The sequence below is a fragment of the Spodoptera frugiperda genome, chromosome 10 (genome assembly GCF_023101765.2).
Source record: "Spodoptera frugiperda isolate SF20-4 chromosome 10, AGI-APGP_CSIRO_Sfru_2.0, whole genome shotgun sequence".
In the NCBI taxonomy this organism is placed as follows: domain Eukaryota; kingdom Metazoa; phylum Arthropoda; class Insecta; order Lepidoptera; family Noctuidae; genus Spodoptera; species Spodoptera frugiperda.
The window spans coordinates 3,097,104-3,119,328 of NC_064221.1; the positions used below are offsets into that span (position 1 = coordinate 3,097,104).

Sequence of the window (22,225 nt, forward strand, 5' to 3'; positions counted from 1 at the left end):
TTCGTTGAGAAATGCTTAAATAATCGATGTACAATCCAAGTATCGTGAAAATGACATCGTTCAAGAACTTCACGAATACATTTTTTTTTGTAAACGTTCTGGATTATTTACATCCTTAATTTTAATGGCAATGTCCAACTCAAGGGTCCAATGGTAACATTTACTACCCCGGCCCCGTTTCGGCTTTATCCGGCACTGTATCTAAGGAGCACTGACTTTTCGCGTGACATTTTTCTTGTCCTTGCCATTAAAATATTTAATTTTAAAACGATACTACCTAATTAATTAATTTTCTTACAATATTAATCATCTTACGATACCTAGTACCAATAAAGTACTTGAGATAATAATCATATAACTTGCATTGGTTTTATCAATCACGCATTCACGCATACATAGTGCATTCATTAAAATACCTATTACCAAGTACCTATCTGACATTTGCAGCGTAAGGTTAAACGCGTAAAATAAAATGGTCACCACTAGCTTCGTCCTCGGTCGTATTCCCAATGTCATTTTAATTTGGCAAGACTATCTTCCGCGTTGCGCATGCCCCAACTAAACAGCTGACTTGTTTTATCAATAACATGCTCTCAAATGCGACGTGAAAAAGAAACTAGTTAAAATAAGAGGGAGAATTTTCGTTTTGTGTTGAGAAAATGTTAAGTTTTTTTATAGTGGAACGTCGGTCATTAAATAACCTTCACCTAGCGACTGAAAGCGAGTATTTCTGGCGCCCTCGTGACGTTTCGTGTCACGCTTATAAACAGTGTTGCCAGTGAAGGAAAAGTTACCTGATTTGTTGTAGTTTTTTTCTTATTAATTTAAAACTTGTGTCTTTTTTGGAAATAACATCAAAATCTTTATTGTTGCATTTAACTTCTTCTTATTGATATTATTAGGCGACTTCTTTACCGCCTTATTAATGTATGCAAAGCGAAACATTTTCGTGGTTCTAATTAAACATATTCACACTGTTTATCTTTCATGTTCCATTTTGTTATTACTGCGCCACCACGTTTTTTAAAATTAATATCTTTTTATTTAAAATAATAATGTTAAAAATGTCTTAAACTTTTTATATTCTATGGTAGTTATAACATAAATTAATTAATCTAAATAAACCAGTCATTGTAACTTTCCATTACGCCCAAAAAATTATAACATAGTCACTACCATAATTCTAAAAGAGTTCATTGACCTCCCATACATACAACAGCTGACGAAAATCTATATTCTACTCGATGGGAAAGTAGTTTCATTTCCTAGCAACACTGCTAGCATCGGGCAGTCGATACAGCGCGCGGGAAGGGACGCGCGGCCGTGCACAGCGCTCAGCAAAACATTTTTACGATTACCAAAGACTTTAGTTCAGTGAAAAATGCCTAATATTATAAACGAAGTTAAATTGGACTTCAAAGATGTCCTCCTGCGACCCAAGCGAAGCACGTTACGCAGCCGAAATGACGTAAGTGACATTTTAATTTTTTAATTTTCTGAAACGTTAGATGATCAAGGTTTTGTGGAAAATGCCTTGTGAAAATTGTCTAAGGAGGTTCTAATGTGCGAATAGTTTATTTATTCTTCAGATAATTTTACAATATAATGAAGCGTTTGTTTAGTGATTTTTATAGTAAAATGAATGTAAACGTACGTATTTCAACGTAGCTTCGTGTAGATATTCTATTTCAGAAAAAAGTTTTCGGTAACCTTGGCTGAGTGTTTCAGTGTCTGACGTAACACGATTGGAGAAACTCTTTCTAAAGTGATTGAGATAACGTTGATAAACTCGATACAGGCTCGCTAGTAATCTGTGGATTATTTCCTGACTACTGTTTTATCTGAGATTAGTCAGATTATGTTTAATGACTTTATAAATAAACATATCTACCTACTTAGATGCACAATTTCACAATTTCGAGACGTAGTGAAAATGCTTTAGCTTACATTTTTTTTAAATCCCAAATGTTTTTAAAACCTTAATAATATTTTGTTTACGGCAAACTTTTATTTTATTTTTATTTTTTAATAGGTGGTAGAAGAAATAGGGTAGATGACTGATTTTTATTTTAATGTCCGTCTTGTAGATTACTTTAAAATATTGGACACGTATTTTTTATTTTCTTACGGAAACCAATAGTTTCGAAGATATATTGATTTGAAATATCGCATGACATCATTTCTAGGAACATTTTATGCGTAGAAATGACGTACCTGCTTTGATTCGTATTATCTAAGTATTGTTTTCTTATATGACAAAATAAATAAATACGTGTCTAATATCTTTTTCATTAACTGATGGACTAAATAGATTATTAATTTTCATACCCCGTCATCATCCCTATTATAACAATGTATGATGATCGATGTATGAACACGGTTAAACGTTCCGTGAATTTCTTCAAATACTTACTACATAATATTTATGTATTATTGTATATTTATTTATTTATTGGAAACTACAGCTTACTTTCTTAAGTACATAGTATGGTATGTAAAGGAACATATGTGGGGCTCGGAAGCCAATTACCGAGTTATACAGAATGCATTAAATAAAGCTAGAATGTCGAGAAAAGATATTTAAATAATAACCCAACCTTGACAATCGGGTAAAAAAATATACATAAAAACGACGTTATGCTTTATTCCCGGGTAAATCTTATGAGTCTCATGCTGGAATAATTATTCAATTTTTTTAAAATATACCTAAATCTACTCAATAAGCTAATAATATACTTTGCTTAAGTGGGGACGATTGCATATCATAGTTTCACACACACTTTTCTGAAAACCGCATCAACATAGGTTCATGTAATCATGAGATAGTTGCGGACAAACATACATATGTATATTAATACATAATAATTTAATATAAACGCACAGGTTAATCTGAGAACCTCCTTTTTTGAAGTCGAAAACACTAAGTAACGTATTTTTAAGAAAAAAAACATAAACGTTTGTTTTTCGTAATCTATTAATAAGGTGTAACACAGCTGATCGAATGTTAAAAGTGTAACACAAAAAATGAAGCAAACACTTTCGATTTTTCGTTATTTTTTTGTGTACGGAAAATCATTCACTGTCTTCTCTCGCCTTGGGCGAAGCGAGTGGGAGTGTCACTTACTGACTCAAAACCACCCCGTTCCTACGCCTGCTTTTCGAGCCGGAGCCCCGATAAATCCGCTAGGTAGTCCGCAGCTCCGGATAATAGTAAGAAATGGGTGGGCAAAATGCAAAAACCAGTAATACGTAGAATTTGCATTTCGGAGAATAACACGCATAGTGTAATTCACATTAAAATTAGAATTTATTATAACTATGTACTATAGGTATAAAAAGTACATAATAATCATGAAATCAAACCACTTATATACTATGTGGGTTGTAATAATATAATATAGTTAATCTATTATTCATCTATTTACATATTCCGGGGAAGAACCAAATCAAGTGTTGCCATTGTACAAAATAGCAAAAAATATTACCTAACTGTTTTATTATAACTAGATTCAAAACTAACAAAGAAAGATCTGTGTCATATTTATTACTTAGTACTTGTAATGCTTTTTTATGGGTTAAGCCGGTAAACGATAAGACGGATCACCTTAGGTAAGCAATATTATAGGGATGATGACGGGGTCTATCGGGGAAAATCTATTTAGTCCGTCAGTTAGGTAATGAAAAAATAATAGACACATATTTTTTTATTTTGTCATATAAGATAACAATACTTAGATAAAACGAACTAAAGTTTAGGATTGGAAGCAAATACGTCATTTCTACTTATAAAACGAATCTAGAAGTGACATTACGCGATATTCAAATCAATATACATATCTTCGAAAGTATTTATTTCCTTAAGAAAATAAAAAATACGTGTTTAATATTTTAAAATAATCTACAAGACGGACATTAAAATAAAAATTAGTCATCTACCCTATTACAAGGCAGTTGAATTCATGGCATTATGTTAAAATGATGTATTCGTGTATCTAACGACGATTGCATAGTATTTTCGTTTTGTTGAAACTCCAATAAAAATTGTCCATAAACACATAAATCAAACGGTAATAAAGTACCTAGTGATGACGTCATATGTCGTGACGACCTGAAATAAATTATTGTAAAGCTATCCGTCACTGTCAAATTTGTTTAATCAATTATCGACCTTATTTCTTTGTCGTCGTCATTTTTATATCGTCACGCCTTTTTATCCCCGAAGGGGTAGACAGAGGTGCACATTATGGCATGTAATGCCGCTGTACAATGTACACCCACTTTTCACTATTTATCTTGTTAGTATTGGTAGTGAGTCTATTGCTATATACCGGGCACATTTCCAGATTCCGTGCTGCTAGTGAGAAATTTTCGAAAAACCGAAAAAGGCTATCAATATTTCGCCCGACCCGGGAATCGAACCCGAGACCCCTTGCCCGGCAGTCGCACTTGCAACCACTAGGCCAACGAGGCAGTCTTATTTCTTTATTATTAATTTATTATAATATAGCACTATTATTTATTCAATTTCATTCAGCAAGAATCAATTTGTATGTGTTTAAATAAGCAATCGATTTACCTGTCAAACATTGTGATAGGGGATCGATCCAAAAAGAGGTTACTCGCGAAAGAGGTCGCTCAGCGCAAAATTTTCCTGCGACCTAATTTGGTGAACGAAAATATCCATATACCTGTTAGGTATATAAAATCAATGTACCGTTCATCCGTAGTGAGTAAATACCCATGATCTTCAAAAGACAGGTCACCTAGGATACCTATGTTTTAGGATTAAGTTAAATCATGTCTTTACAACATAATCTAAATCAAGATCCTTTTACCTCGTATTCTTCGATTATTTTGTGAGTTCCGAGCAAAAGATAGTGAATCTATTTCAGATTTCGTGCTATACTGAAAATGAATCTTGTGCACGAATTGAATTCACAAAAAATGGTCCGCAGGATTAAAATATATGTAGACAAGACGTATCTACACAGTTGTATCAAAGGAGACAACTGAGAATGAAAAAATGAATGAAAAATCAGAGTATGGAACCACATGATGTAATCTAGATGACCACAAAAGTAATCGTGGTCCCTAGCTTAATAAGAATTATAAATGTGGTCCTTGACCAGAAAAATTTGGTAATTTTGTCTGCTAGAAACAATTAAATGAATTTGGCAGGCGATTTGTACCTCACAGTTCAGGTTTATCAGAGAACACTCCTGTTCGGTCTCTGTCAAATATGTAACTAGTCCATTAAGTCGGCTTTTACGACATCCATGGGTAGATTAGGGGCTCGTGACAAATGTTTTTTACGCAAGAAGATTTTATGAGTTCATTATTATTGCCCTATATTACTACCATTATGCAATATTGCCCATTTGAATAGCTGCCAAATTTCCCGTTCCTGTTTATGCTAGATATGTCAAGTGTTCATACTCGACTGCCGAGCTAATTGATGAACCGTGTTGGTAAACAAAATCTTTGATGCTGGTGTCAGAAAATAGCATCTAATTTTCAAAATAGGTTGAGGTTCTAGGACAAAGAATTCTTGAAGTCTTGAACACATGTAACGTTATGCCTTTTATCCCCGAAGTGGTAGGCAAAGGTGCACGTTACGGCACGTAATGCCGTTGTACAATGTAGACCCATTTTTCACCATTTGTGTTTTAAGTCCCATGTAATAGGGGGTGAGTCTTGAAGACAATTGTATGAAAATGATACCGTTTACAAGTTTATCGCTTTCGTTTCGTTTTCGTTTAACGTGAAACAAACTCATACTAAGGGCACTGTATACGGCATCATTTGGACTTACACGTGTGAGCGTGAACTCCACGTAGGAATATAATATTGTCTACATTTTTAGACTTTTCCTAGGAGTCTAGTCTTTTAATATAGATAATGTAGGTGGCTTATTTATCCGCAAAAAATTGAGCTAATTAGTGTTAGTAAATGGGAACTGTCGCGTCAATCACCACGCCTACGACTTTGATTAGGTCATCCCTGTGTGCGGACGTAATTGAGGCTATACAGATTACTGCAAATATAGAATTATACCTATACTTAAACATACATACTGACTGCCTCGTTGGTCAAGTGCTCGCTAATGCGACTGCCGGACTAGGGGTCTTAGGTCCAATTTCCGAGTCGCGAAGTATTATTGAGGTTTTTTTCGAAAAATTTCTCAGTAGTAGCACGGAGTCTGGAATTGTGCCCAGTATATGGCAATAGGCTCACGCCCTATTACATGGGACTTATAACACAAATGGTGGGTGTACATTGTATAGCGGCATTACGTGCCGTAATGTGCACCTCTGCCTACCCCTTCGGGGATAAAAGACGTTATGTATGTACATACTAACTATCATACTCGGAGGCCTATGTTCAGCAGTGGACGTCTTGTGGCTGATACGATGATAATAATGCATTAAAGTGTTATAAACAGATAAACTCACTCTTAGATAGTATTACTTATCTCTAATGGATGGATTATCTCCATTAAATACTAATCTACACTTAAGATTAGAAATGCGAAAGTAATTCCGTTTTTTACTCCTAAACGACTGCGTCGATTGTGATGAAATTTGCTATTTGTATAGTTTGAAGACTTTGGAATTCAATGGAGGATAGATAATTCGACGAACGTTTTCTTTTTTAATTACCAGTACATAGTTGAGTATAACGAAACGAGAGCATGTTCGGCGCTCTGATTGGCCAGTACGAATAAACCAACCAATCAGAGCTCCGAAAACGCTCTTATATTTTATCAAAATAGAGCACGTAGCGTACTTTAAACGTAAAGCAAACTCGTACTAAGGGTTTAGAAATACTTACGAATACGTTTCTTTTTTAATTCATAAAATTTTCAGTAACGCAGACATTAGCTAGGTAAATCCTTTTCTTTATAAGTACTTAGGTACACAGGAATTATACCGTAACTAGTGAAAAGTCGATGTTATATCTAATAAGTGCGTCTATGCGGACAAAATCGGAGTCTACTGTTATATAGTAACTTTCTTATTTGTGTTGCATATATTTCAAGGTGAAACCTATTAGAGGATCGGTACCATCGCGCGAAGGACAAGGTTAAACATATTCTAAGTAACTGGAGTCACGAGAGACATCGTTACATTAACTGTAATGTTTATTTTACAATTTTTGCGCTGGCTAGATGGCGCTGTGATCGAGTTAGAGGATGTTGTATGATAATAATGTATTTAATTGACTGTCTTGTATGGGCTCAAATGTGGTTACTGAAGTTCATTTCATCACATTAATATTATACATGAGAAAGTTTGTTTATTTGGATGTTTGTCCGTCAATCACGCTGAAACTACTGAACGGATTTTGATGAAATTTGGTATACAGTAATGATGTAGTCTCTTTTTATGTTATGTGATAGGGAGGCAAACGAGCTGACGTATAAGGATTGATAATTATTGCCCATTTAACACCAGAAGAAGTTTAAGTGTAAGTGTGGGAGAGCCATGCTTCGGTACAAATCCGTCACCTTCTGCTCGTTTGCCGGCTTATACCATAAAGTCAAAGTCAAAATTATTTATTTTAAATAGACCAGGAAGGCACTTTTGAACGTCAAAGCAAATATAATAATATTAATAACGTCTGTCTGTCGGTCAGTCCTCTAGTGAAGCTATTTGCTCGTTCCAAAGTGTAGATTCCTATGGAGAAAAACGAGCAAGAAACTCCATAAAAAAAGAAGAGTTACAAGTGCGTTGCCGGCCTTTTGAGGGTTAGGGATAGGAATATTCAGAGTTTACAGTTTTTTTTTATGAGAATCGAGCAGACGTATTACCTGATGGTAAGCAATCGCCGCCGCCCATGGACACTTGAAACACCAGAGGCTTTACAAGTGCGGTACCGGCTTTTTGGGAGTTAGGAAGTTAAGGGTTGTTGTTCGGGAATGGGGCTGGGGAAGATTGGGAAGGGGTAATTGGGCCTCCGGTAACCTCACTTATACAACGCAAGCGTTGTTTCACGTCGGTTTTCTGTGAGGCCGTGGTATCACTCCGGTCGAGCCGGCCCATTCGTGCCGAAGCATGCAAAGAATAGGAGGATTGAGCCTCGGTTAACCTCATTCGCGCGGTGTACTGTTATAATAAAATCTATACGCCGTAGAATCCAGAGATTGACTTGTCAGTCTTGTCAGTCTCGCATCTCACCTTGGCCTCAATTCTCGACTAACGAACTTCACCGAAAATATCAGCCGCGAACCGATTTCTTTTATCTCTTGTCGAAATTTTGCAATGGCCGTCTAGACGGTACTTTTATTAGTCTGATAGTAAATTAGTTTGATAAAGTATGTAGTAGTTATTATGTAATTTTAATTTTGGTAGCGTTTCTTTTGATATTCATTTGGAAATTTAGAGCAATTGGTATCGGATTTTCTTTCCGGTGCAGGCAAAGTATTGTTAAGATTTGGTTGTTGATTTTTTTAATAGTAACTCTGATTGTGCTTAGTGTATGGTAATAAGCACATTTCCAATTACATATGACTGATATAACTTTTTATTAAGAACGTAATTTGTGTGCACTATCTGTCACATAAGTTTATCGGGCTCTTAAAATAGGTGGTGGGTTTTATATAAAAAAATACACTAGATTACATCTTGAAAATATGTTCAACTTTTTGCCGTATAGGTACATGGGAATTGAACCTACGTCTTCAATATAATCTACATTTATCGATTAATTGAATTCCTTACATTAACACAATACAATATACAAACCTAATCGATCGTCCTAGATTAGGGTTCATCGTACTTACACTTGAAAATAGACCTTATTTCAAAGTTATATGGTCGGTTCTTGGTAATCATTGGTAGGTTGACCGCACATATTGTCTTTAAGAAATTAATTCTCTATGCTTTGGTCTTGTTTACACGGTTTACACACCCCTATACGCAAACCAGTATAACCTGACCCTCGAATGTGTGGAAAGTTCATACAATGCGAGACTATGATAAACTGGTTACTTCTTGTGTAACTTTAGTTTGTCTAGCTATGTAGATATACTATGACGTCATATGGGATATGATATGTCGAACAAAAATCCTATCTATATTAGACATCAATCAACGAGTCAAGGTCAGTAATACCTTTTTTTTTTGTTTTTTTTTTATTGTGGGGAAACCTTCAAAAAGTAGCCTAGCTTTTTGGGGAGAAAGTGTAGGATTTTTACCTTTTATCAAAATTTTCTACGATTTGTCATCTCCGCATCGTCTGGCAATCATGGGGATTATGATAAACCAAAAATCAAATCTTTAGAGCCCAAATTTTTTTCAACAGTTAATGTAATTATTATATTTATCAGTTTTATTAGTCTGCTTTTAAGTTTCTTTTCTTCCCCTCTTATTATTTCTTCTGATTTATTTCGTTGTGGGATCCAATAGATGTCTCTGGGACGCGTCGGACTTCAATGTCCTGGTGTTTTCAAGGTTGTATCTACTATAGATCCTGTAGCGGTAAGGAAGGTTGTAGCGGGCTTGATCCCAAAAAATATTCAAGGTCTGTTTTTAAGAAAAAGCCCAATATTTATAAAATAAAGTTTTAAAGGTTTTGTCACGTTTTGATATAGCTTGTCGAATGTTCCGTGTGAATGTCACCGTCGACTAAGGTTTAAATGCTATTTATCTAGACTAGGACTAGGACTTTAGACCTAAGTGTAACAAGGGGGACTGCTCAGTGTACCATGACGACAACCGATAAGCACTACCCCTATTACAGAGGACTTACCTGTGACTTTTGTCTAGCAGTAATCGATCGTGATTTCTGTCTTTGTGATATATTTCAAAACTACTGAATAATTTTAACGCAAAGAAATGTTCACTATGGACTATGCTACGACCTTTGTTTAGAAAAGAGCCGCAATTGTCGCCGCCCATGGACATCCGAAACACCAGAGGCGTTACAAGTGCTTTGCCGGCCTTTTGGGGGTTAGGTATTTAAGGTTGTTGGGGAATTGTTAAGGAAGGGTAATTGGGCCTCCGGTTACCTCACCTACACAACGCAAGCGTTATTTCACGTCGGTTTTCTTTGAGACCGAGACTTAGAGTGGTATAATGGGTCTCTCAAGCTGTTTCGTGTTACTTTTTAATATAGCCAGCTACTGTATACTTTCAGTAACATTGTATTACGTGGACACCGAGTTGGCAACACGCCCAAACGTGACGTGACGTCACGGGCGAAATGGGAGAATTGTTGGCATTTCTTGTAATTGTTCCTACTATAAGATATTTACTCGAATCACTTTGTTTTAGTCCTGAATATTATAAATAGAAGTATTTTTTTTTATACACGTAACTGTTTGACGAGGAGAGTCCGCTGCACGACGTTCGCGGCTTCATGCTTTCGTGCGATGCTGCTCATGAATATAAGCCCCTAGTGACGCTTGAAATTAGTCGTGTTCCTCGTCAAACAGTTACGTGCGTAAACCATTAAACATAACAATTCATTTAGTTTCAGAAAATAATAAAAATATTCTGTTAGTCTTAGTCTTTGACTGCCAATAGAAAACTGTTGAAGGCAAATCCTCCGCTAACGTCGGTCACCGGTGACCACCACGGCTTTCAATGTGTTAAATAATACTTACTAAAAACATTTTTTTTTGTTTCAGGTGGATTTGTACAGGGAGATCACATTCCGTAACTCGGGGCAGACGTACAAGGGAGTCCCTGTCATGGCAAGCAATATGGACACAGTAGGCACCTTCGAAATGGCACGGGAGCTTTCTAAGGTAAGAATAAGTAAACACCAGATGATGGTTTTAGCAAATTAAGTCATTATGTCATTAGTAATCAGACTGAATTTCCTGCAAGTTTTTTCTTGTCACCATCAATTGCGTCGAAACTTCTGAACCGATTTACTCCTAAAATGTACTTCTAGATTTTAGTGAGGTTTTTTTTTTTTTTTTTATATGTTTATTTACATTTTTTCTCCACGGACTCTTGGTCCGTGCCCTTGTCATACAATTTGTTTTTCTTTTTACAATAAATTTTATCAATATGGTATCTACCTTACACACTACAATTTACCACAACTATTCAATTATAACTACAAAAATACTTAAGAGTAACATATTTGTTTGTTTTTTTTTATCCACTAAATTAAATTTACCGGCGGCTCTGCCAAGTCAGTCCACCGGCGCGCTGGGAGAGCCGACCTGCCCCAGCAGAAGGCACTCGTTCACGAGTATGACGTGTGTGTCAGCAATTGGTCCAGTCAACCATTTTGTTGGGACCGGAACAACCCAACACACAGCGCCACCGACTGTAGGACATTTATGTGTGCATGACGCCTCAAACCCTGTCGGGTGGGCTGACTTCAACAGAGCTTACAGAAGTCAAAGAGTTAACAATTATATAATTATCTATATAGCAGTTATGTACTTATTTACGCTTTCCGCATACACATTATCCCCCGCTATATAAATTTTTATTTTAGTCCAAGGAACATTTCTCACCCAAAAGCGCCCCCACAACTGCCGCATCTCTGTGTTTGATGGCCATTTTCAGGTTGTAGTCCATAATCCTATGGTCGCTCTCTTCAGCAGCCCTTCTGATCAATTTACTTATCGCGTCATCACAGTTGTCCGTGTAGTAGATGCAACTATGTGTGTGACGCGATATTGCAACTACTGCATGTGGTACGCTATCATGAATTTTCTGCCTCTTTGTTGCTGTGTTCACAACTACCACATTCGCGGACGAAAGTCCCTGAGCCTCGTGTATAGTGAGGATGCGTGATCCATCGCCCGACCCGTAGCCCTGGTTCTTAAGGGTTTCCTTTTCTGCCTGGGTGTGTACCAGGTATAAGGTGTCGGGGAGTGATTTTGGGATCATCGCTCCCGAGAATCTTTTTGTCTCGAGGGATCTCACGCCCGACCTGGACGAGTATATGCCACTGTAAACTGTGTTGAGAGCATAGGCCACGTCCATTGGATTCCTGTGGGTACACAGCAACTCCTGACTTATGGGTGTGATATGTGTAGGGCGGCCGTAGTGGAGAGGGAAGAGGTTGTCACGATCAATGAACGGAAGCTGATTTATGTCACCAATTAGCAGGACCTCCTTGGCTAAAGTTATTCGGGCGGCCATCACCACGGCTCCAAAGTGGTTCATAAGAGCCTCGTCTACCATTAGTCGAGTGCAGCTCTCTCGCCCCTTCAAGCCGTTTACTAGGATGGACGCCATTGTTCTAACCCTAGATTTGGTTAGTAGTCCCCCAAATCGGCAAGATAGTTTGCCTCTGAGGTCATTTGCTGCTTCAGTTGTTGTGGTGACAATTAAATCTTTGTCCGCATCAAACTGATCCACTATCCAAGTCGTTTTACCGCATCCAGGGACCCCGTTCGTCCAGTGAAATCTCGGAGTGCACCAGCTCTCAAAGGTTATGCCGTCCGGTCCGGATTCCGATATGGATTTTGCCATTTCTAATATCCCATCGTCTAGCATAATCCTGGTACACTTGGCAACCACCACTAGGGAATCGTTGGGGGGAGTTTTAAACTTCACTACTCCGCATCGATTTGATTCCTTCTCGTCCAGAGACACAAATCCTGCAGTGGCGTTGTAAGCTGCCATACTACGACTTATAGAGGTTCCTCTCAGCACTCTCGATGTATTATTGTCGTATATGACTGCTTCTGCTGCTTCGAGTCTATCGTCCAGTATCAGCTCGTTACCTTGCAGATAAGTCTGCAGGATGGCTTCGCAATTCCGCAAGTTAACCTGCTTAGTTGCTTCTATTACTGCGACAAACTCGAGAAAAGCGTTTATGAGATGGTCTCTGGGAGTGGCGGCTTGTCGAAGCTTCGGTGGACAAACGTGGCCCATAGCTGCTCTTGTTGGGGATGACCTAGAATGAGCAGACTGTATCTGAGTGGGACAGCTCTCCGATCCTTGAGTGGACTTGGATACATTTTTCCTGAAAGGTGACGCAATGAGTCCGGTTACTGAGCATATGGCTGTTGTTATTGCCCACATTCTGCCTCGGGACTGTAGTTTTTTATTTTCCCTTTCGGTGGCCCGCTGTTGTTGTTGCAGAGCGCTCTGTTGCAAATATTGTTGCTGTAAACGCTCTGAGCCGCTTGGAGAATCCACCCTTGGCTGGCGCGGAACTGACCTCTTGAGGAAGCTTAAATCTTCCCCCTGTCCTTGTACACGATGACCTCATGATGTTCCGAGGCCCTAATACAGCCCATAAGGTCTGCCGTTTTCCCTTTCTCATAAGCCACCACTGCAGCGTCTACGCTAATTATTCTGGAGTGTATGCCTTCTACGTCTCCCCACTCACCCACGCCTGACAGCACCTCACATGCTTGTGCAAAACAAGTTATAGAGTCGACGCTGGAAAACATTGCGATTGTTTTATTGCGTGTTCGCAACAATCGACAGCTTCGACCCAACAGTTTCATGTCTGGTAGTGCGTCATAGACTTTACGTCGCATGCTTGTTCTGGATGTGCTGCCATTGATCAGGGAGGCTAGGCCCGGTGAAATAGTGAGCCATTTGCTATTCCTTTTTTCGCAGAAGGCTATCCCTAGTCTTTCGCTGCTGGTGTTCATGAATAGGGCTACACCTCGCAACCGTATTCCTTTGGTGCCGCGTTCTCCATGTAGGAGTATTTGCCTCTCATTGATTATGAGCGGCTCATTAGTACGAGGGGTCTCGGGTACTGCCGTGGAAGTTGTTAGTTGATTCTCCAAGGTGGCTATTTGGTGTCTATTGTTTAATGTGCTGTTTCTTTCAGCTGCCCTGCTAAAGATAGTGTCTATGTAGCTCAGGAAGTGCGGTCTTTTGACTTTATCAGCTAGAATGGCACTCAGATTGGAGGTATCCAGATTTGTATCTATTTGAGTTTCCAAGCCGGATCTGGCGGCCAGAAAACGGGGACAGTCGAGAATAATGTGCCATACTGACTCACTGATGGTTAAGTCGCATTCGCAACCTGCATTTTCTTTTAATTTGAATCGATGCAGGTACTCAGCGATTCCTCCATGTCCAGTCAACGCTTGTACTTGGGCAGGTGTTAACTTTGTCGATCTCACTAAACGATATGCCTCATTGACATCCGGGAGAAACGTCTTAGTGACCTGCCCAGTAGTGGAGGTGGTATACCTGTCCTGCCACTTTCGGATGGTTTCGTCTCTGATTTTCTTTTTGACGTAGGACATAGGTACCATACAGTAGTCTGCCGTGGTGTTATTTTTCTTTTTGGCAGCAATTTTAGCTAATTCGTCTGCCCTCTCATTCCCGGCCGCTCCGACATGGGCCCTCAGCCAGTAGAACCGGATTTCTCTTCCCTGTTCCTCCACGGTCTCCACACACTGCTTTATTTCTTTGGCCAAACGATGGGTAACTTTGGGGTTCTTTAAAATGTCGAGTGATGACCTAGAGTCACTCATGATGTTTACTCTAGTTGCCCTGCTGTCAAGAACCATTTTGGCAGCTCTGTTCAAAGCGTATAGTTCGGATTGGAAAACCGTGCAGGAAGGGTCCAGGCTAAAAGTGGAGAACACCGACTCACGACCGTCCTCCCACCAGGTCAAGGCAGAACCGACGCCTCCCTCAATTAAAATTCTAATTTAGTGAGGTTAAAATTCTACACTAAATTTTCTCACCAAAATCTTTTTGGGCTTTTTGAAGGTTTTCCCCCGTCAAAAAAAGATCCTCACCATAATTTAGCGCCTAACGGTACCCGTTTTTAGTGTTGTACTTACAGCCTGATTTCATTCAAAAATTTCATATTTAAAATAAAAAAAAATCTTAAAAAAATTGAATAACCGACTTTACTAAAGAAAATCGGTTAAAAGAACACTAAAATCTTTGATTTCGGAGATTGGTGTTAAATAAGAAACAAACAATAATGAGAAACACCTACTTTCGAAATCAAAATTAATTTGATCCTTTTAATGTATTTTTAACCGTCTTTCTTCAGTGAAGTCGGTTATTTTTATCTCTATTTTTTTAATGGAATGTTTGAATGATACCTTACTCTCAGAAAATCTTTGGTTGGTGTTAAAAAAAACAGGCTGTATACGTACATATGTACGGGGGAATTGCACAACTTGATTCCTCCTAGTCCTTTCCATCATCGAACCACAAGACAATCGGCGAGGCGTCACCGTTTCATGGTGGATATCCCACCCACACGCACGAAGCGCTTCGCTTCAAGCTTCCTTGTGCGAACGGCTAGGGAGTGGAACTCCTTGCCGGAGTCTGTGTTTCCTGATGGGTATAACCTGGGTGCCTTCAAAGCCCGAGTGAATAGGTTGCTTATGGGCAGACGTGCTCCATCGTAGGCCGCATCATCACTTACCATCAGGCGAGATAGCGGCCAAACGTCGGCCCATTTAACATAAAAAAACATATGTAACATACATATAATGAACAGTGTTGATTTTAGCCACAACAAATCAAACACGTGCCGAGATAGCTCCACAGTTCTAGGAAATATACGTCATCTGATTACATGAATAGGCCATGTACACATTGAAGAGTTACTCGGAATTTAATTATTCTCTGAAGCCGTAATAGTGGCGTTATTGTTCACTTGATTTCGGTTAGGTTTCTACTGTTATGGTTTAGCATTATTATTTTACAAAATTAAGCATCGAGTTTAGTTTTGAAAGTCGAAAATTTCAATGATGTTTTGATTTTAACAGTGAAGGTGCTTTTCCATCAGAGATATGCTATGCTACGTTGCTGTAGATGCGTTTGGCTTCCACCAACATTCAGTGGTACACATAGCTGAGCACTGGTGGAAACGAGCTCAGCTAAGCAATGTTTTTATATGGAAATGCGTGCTATAGATGGCTTTCCCTATTAATCGATACAACTCGAGCTGCGCATCTTTCTCACACGGCTACTTTGTGGCGCATCTTCGTAACACAGCTACATAGCATCGGTGGAAACGGGGTCCAAAAAGGCTATTGCAAGCTGTGTGGTGAAAAAACATAGGACCTAAAACAATAGTAAGCTTGTTATCTTAAGGATATTATAGAAGGAAGAGAAAAGGGCCATTCACATTTGCAGGACGAAGTTAGATGAGTCAGTTGTTATTATAAATACCTATTACAATGTAGGCGTCCTTAGTCTTTACGCGACAGACATGACAAAGTAGTAATCTAAATATTTATGAATGCAATGTTTATATGCGTTCCGCAGTTTTATAGTATCAACGTATATACATAGGTACATCTGTATACACACAATATGTTAACTAACATCATAGAGCAACGCGGACCTCGTCTCAGTACGAGGCCCGCGTTGCTCTATGACAACATAGGCCATTCCTTTAAACTCGTTAATCTAATAGATTAAAATCAAAATATCAGCATAGAAAAATAAGCAATAAATTGTAACGTTGCCTTCCTTCAACTACGTGCATAGAGTGTTGTTTCCTTTACGTATCAATTTAAATTTTTTGGTGAATATTTTAATATTCAAAAAAAATAAATTTGTTTTGTTTTTGAATGATAGTGTATTTTTTTAGCATATATGGATGCTATACTATTGCGGGTTAACAGAAACGCCCTCTGTTAGTTAACATACTGTATAGTGGGTACTGACACTTTATAAGACATAGAGCGTTAATATCCTGTTTAAGAGAATCACTTTTTGATGCTCATTTATCCTGCTTTATTTTATAGGGAAAATCATCTTTCGTTTTTGTTAAAACATTGTCCCACACTAGAATTTTCTCCTGTCTCGTAGGTACTCGTACAAACATACAAGTTTACATACATATGACACCCAGGCCCCAAATAACCATTTGTGGATTACACAAATATTTGCTGCGGGAATCGGATCTGCTACACGTTGCTCGGTAGCCGTGCAGTCAATCAATAAAAGATTTCTTGACTTGTAATAGTGAAAGATTTATTTAATCAGTTCAGTAGTTTCGTAGCCTATTACATGCTTACCAACAAAAAATGAAATCTATTCTTCTTTATAATACTACTAGCGACACGCCCTAGCTTCGCATGGGTGCAGTGGTGATATATAATGCATGTATTATACATATAAACCACCCATCTTGAATCACGCTATCTTTTAAAAATCCGTTGCGTAGTTGTAAAAATTTAAGCATATAGCATAGATTAAGGGACATAGGGACAGAGAAAATGACTTTGTTTTATACTATGTAGTGATTAGTTTATATGTATGTATGTATGTTAGTTAGTACTACGTACCTTATGTACGCAAAATTATGAGAACCGGATGGTTGAATTGCAGAATACTTATGTATGAATGACTAAACAAATATATGTATATAAAATGAACAGTAGCACCCTATATATTATGAATGTGTTTACTTTATAGGTACAATGTAGTGATTATTATAATATACTAGCTGGTCCGACAGATGTCGCTTTGTTCAAATTCTTCCCTACATAAAAACCTTTTTGGAATTTTAACGATACATATTATTTTTCCAGCACGGACTGTTCACATGCATTCACAAGTATTATACTATTGATGAATGGAAGAAGTTTGCTGAAGAACATCCAGAATGCTTGCAACAAATGGGTAAGTAGTTTAGTGATTTTAACCCTGAATAAAGTGTGGGAGAGCCATGCTTCGGCACGAATGGGCCGGCTCGACCGTAGTGATACCACGGCCTCACAGAAAACCGACGTGAAACAATGCTTGCGTTGTCTTTCGTTGTGTAAGTGAGGTTACCGGAGGCCCAATTATCTTCAATCTTCCCAATTCCCGATTCCCCAAGAACCTAATTCCTAACCCCCAAAAAGCCGGCAACGCACTTGTAACGCCTCTGGTGTTTTGGATGTCCATGGGCGGCGGCGATTGCTTACCATCAGGTGAATCGTCTACTCGTTTACCGGCTTATACTATAAAAAATACAGGTTCAAGGCAATAACATGTAGGCATTTTTAAGGATTAATTGAAATAAATGCTTTGAGAATTTATTTTGTTGTGTTTTTCCTTAAACTGATGAATTAGCGCTGACATTAGGCGATCAATTTCAATTGTAACAATCTTGATTAAATAAATCAATTGCAAAGAAGATTAATAGTACCTACAGACCTAGATAACTACTTGATGTGCGTATTTAGTATCGTATCGTATCATCACGTCTTTAATCCCAGAAGGGGTAGGCAGAGGTGCACATACGTGCACGCACGTAATGCTACTGCACCCACTTTTCACCATTTATGTTATAAGACCTATGTAATAGGGAGTGAGCCTATTGCCATATACTGGGCACAATTCCCGACTCCGTGCTACTACTGAGATCGAAATCCCAAAAAAAAAACAGTAATACTTTGCCTAACCCGGGAATCGAACCCGAGATTACTTGTTCGGCACTCACACTGGCGACCAATTGACCAAATACGTAGTATTGATTAAGAAATGAACGTGAATCCAATAGATAGACTATGACAAGCAGGGTATGGTACAGAAACGATCTGATGATGATAATGACGATGATGAAACTGTTTCCAGCCGCCAGTTCAGGCACAGCAGAGGCAGACTTCGAGCGGCTGACGGAGATCCTGAACACCATCAAGGACCTGAAGTTCATATGTTTAGACGTGGCCAACGGATACTCACAGCACTTCGTCGAATACGTGCGGAAAGTTCGGGCTGCCTTCCCTACTCATACTATCATTGTAAGTAAAAACTGATAAAACTGTTAAAGCATTAATTGCCGAAAGAAATCTGTTGAAGGCAAATCCTCCGCTAAGCGTCAGTCCTGGTGATCGACGTGTCAGTTATCGTGTTAAATACAAATACGGTTTTTTCAATTGAACTATTCGAGGAAAGCTCTACTTCTTTCAAGTTACACCAGGACTCTTCTTCATTAATAAGTGCAAAAAAATAAATAAAAAAAGATAAGTTTTGTACACTTTGAAGAGTTGACTTTTTGACAAAACTTTCCAACAGAATGATGTTCAACTATGAAGAGTTGACTTTTTGACAAAACTTTCCAACAGAAAAGAAAAATGTTACCTACATCTTGAATATTTTATTTAGGGCACACATGGGATCGTTGTGAACCCGATGTTTTGATGTCGATTTATTCATCATAATTAGGTTTTCAGGATCAGGATCAGTATTTGTAAGTCTACTTTGACCGGACTATTCTAAGAAAATAATATGAATTATTGTGAGAAAATAATTGCTTGTATTTTTCCAGGCTGGAAATGTAGTGACCGGTGAGATGGTAGAAGAATTAATTCTGTCTGGAGCTGACATTATAAAGGCAAGTCGCTTGAACATTTTTAATTCAACAAAAACATTACCCCACACTAGGATTTTCTCCTGTATCGTGGGTGCGTTTACAAACATACAAGTTCACATACACATGACACCTAGACCCGAAACAACAATTTGTGGATCAGATAAAGAGTTGCTCTATGCAGGAATCGAAACCGCTACACGTTGCACGGCAGCCGATTGCTATGCCACCGCGCCAATCGTGCAGTTAATGTAAATGAATATTAATATTGGTTATGAAGAAAAGATGTATCATTTGTGATTAGGATAAGAAAAAGTAGAAGAAAGTTAAAAAAAAACAACGTCACGCCTTTTATCCCGAAGGGGTAGGCAGAGGTGCTCTTGAAATTTAAAAATGCATTGGTTATGAAGAAAAGAATAACACTATCAGTTATGATAAGAATAGGAAAATGTTGAAGAAAGATAAAAAAGTAAAGTCACATTATGCTTAACTTTTGTCTTGCAGGTAGGGATAGGTCCAGGGTCGGTGTGCACTACTCGTATCAAGACGGGTGTGGGATACCCGCAGCTGTCCGCTGTCATAGAGTGCGCCGACGCAGCGCACGGTCTCAAAGGACATATCATATCGGTAAGTAATACTAAAAAAAGTAATGCGTCAGTTTTGCGGAAAATTACGTGACTCTTAAAATAACAAGTGAAAAGTACCTAAATGTTGGTACTTAGATACATGTGTGACTTTTATAGGAGCAGACGGATCACCTGATGGGAAGCAATCAGCGGCGCCTTGTGCCTTTATGCTTAAGTCATTCCTGTCTCCTACATTAAATTAACCGAGGGAAGTGGAAACTATCGTTTTCTTTTTGTTCTCCTCTAATGATATCTTCTGATTAATTTTTTTGGGGGATCCAAGACAGTCATTCATGTCCGTGGGATCGACTTCAATGTTCCGGTGTTTTTATGGTAGTACCTACTGTAGATCCTGGCTTACAGGAGTTGCAGCAGAGATGGAGGTTGTGGCGGGATGGCCCCAAAAAAATCGGCAGCGCCATGAACATAAGTAACACTAGAAGAGTTACAAGTGTGTTATTTTGGGCCTTTTGGGCATTTGAGATTTCAAGATGAAGGGAGGATTAGTCCTTCTACCTTAATTGCAAATGTTCACAAGATTAGAAGCAGTGATATTGATATTGTTATAATTGCTTTCCCAGGATGGTGGATGCACTTGCCCTGGTGACGTGGCGAAAGCATTCGGAGCTGGTGCGGACTTCGTGATGGCTGGTGGCATGTTTGCCGGCCACGACCAGTGCGGCGGTGATGTGGTCACCACTGCTGATGGAAGGAAGGTCAAGCTGTTCTACGGCATGTCCTCGTCTACAGCCATGCAGAAACATTCTGGTGGTATCGCTGAGTACCGGTCTTCCGAAGGTAAGGGTTTCTTTGGTTTATACCGGTTTGATTTTTGTTGAGAGAGTTTTTTATACGATGGTGCCCCATTGGGAATGGAATTTGTACTTGATTGGCAATGTGATCGTGATGCCTCTGTTCTGTCAAACGGACTAGCTATACTGCTAGCTATAGTAGTATTTTAACGATTAAAAATGGCTACACACTCGTAATTCCAAAGAGTATGCGAGTAAAATTGTTGTGCATTATTCTCTCATTCTTAACTCATTTATAAGGTGTTCATTTTATCCATGATGTTTAAGTACTAAATACAGCTGGAGAAGACTCTAGTTATAAGCTTCTTTTTTACATGGGTCAACGTTTGCTCATTCTTTCGTTTGGTGGTAAGCGTGTTAGTGGTAACTTATCGCAAATTATGGTTTAGGAAAAAAGAGATAAAGTTCCCTAAGAAAAGGAGGATGCTCCGACCGGGCGAGGTGATCATGCCTAGCAGGCTTTCAGCCCAACTGTTATTCGGTGGAATTTTCTATCAATGTTTATTTGCATGTAAACTTCGTTTGTGCGATGTAGGATTTATGACGTCATCTGTTAATTTGACCGTCGATCGTTTATGTGCGACTTTTGTCATCTGTCTCTTGTCAAGTGTCGCAAAAACGCCATAATTATTCAAATTTATTTGTATAAATAAATTTTAATTGTATAATTAAAATCCATTATTTTCGCACATTACAGGTAAGACGGTGGAAGTGGAATACCGAGGTGACGTAGGAGCCACGGTCAAGGACATTTTAGGTGGTCTCAGATCAGCCTGCACGTACGTAGGAGCCGCCCACTTACGGGAGCTGCCGAGGAGAGCCACCTTCATCAGATGCTGTAGACAAGTCAACGATACCTTCTCCTAAATAGAACAATTTTCCCAAATCTTACTATGATAGTCGAATCTGATTGCGATAGTAAAGGCTCGTTTACATGATACATTTTTCTTGTATATTAGAAGAGCAATAATTGAGAAGTTTCCTCAGTCGTAAATAAATTATTTCGACGTTTCCATACAATAAAATATAAAAAAAAAAATAGATTTGATGATCTCCTTAATTTGCGATTTTTTTTTATCAAATTTTCTAGAAATAAGTCTGGTTTTTGACGTGGAAATCTAATGAAGTCATACAAAATTTATAAAAAATATAGTTTTTGACGTTTCGAAAAAAGTGTTGAATTACATATACATACATATATACATATACAACATACAAGGGAAAATCCTAAAGTGGGGCAACGATTTTTTAAAGAAAAATTAAAAACTCTAAGGCAAGAAACTTGTATCGTGTAAATAAAGCCTTAAGATCAAAATATAATATTGCGATTTTGTGCGATAATCTTGCTTTGATAGTTAAATCTTAATGCGATAGTGGAATCTTACTCTGATAGTGAGATCTATTTGGGACAGTTTGGCTTGTTTTTTTGCCGTGTAATTATGGACTTTGAAATTTATTTTTTTGTTGTATGAAAGGAAGTATTCACATTACTTCGGTTTTATGAAGATCTGACTAAGATAGTGAGATTTTACTTGGATAGTAAAATGTTTTAAGATTATGTGGAGT

General features: G+C 38.3%; 1 protein-coding gene across 1 annotated transcript; it reads left to right on the top strand.

Annotated features, from left to right (window-relative positions):
• The first annotated feature begins 1,260 nt into the window (after positions 1 to 1,260).
• LOC118277337 (GMP reductase 1) lies at positions 1,261 to 21,866 on the top strand. The gene is made up of 8 exons (XM_050696275.1): positions 1,261 to 1,468; positions 10,631 to 10,750; positions 17,456 to 17,546; positions 18,486 to 18,652; positions 19,180 to 19,249; positions 19,730 to 19,848; positions 20,429 to 20,645; positions 21,357 to 21,866. The coding sequence occupies exons 1-8, from the start codon at positions 1,382 to 1,384 to the stop codon at positions 21,524 to 21,526; spliced, it is 1,041 nt and encodes a 346-aa protein (XP_050552232.1). The 5' UTR covers positions 1,261 to 1,381; the 3' UTR covers positions 21,527 to 21,866.
• The last annotated feature ends 359 nt before the right edge of the window (positions 21,867 to 22,225 follow it).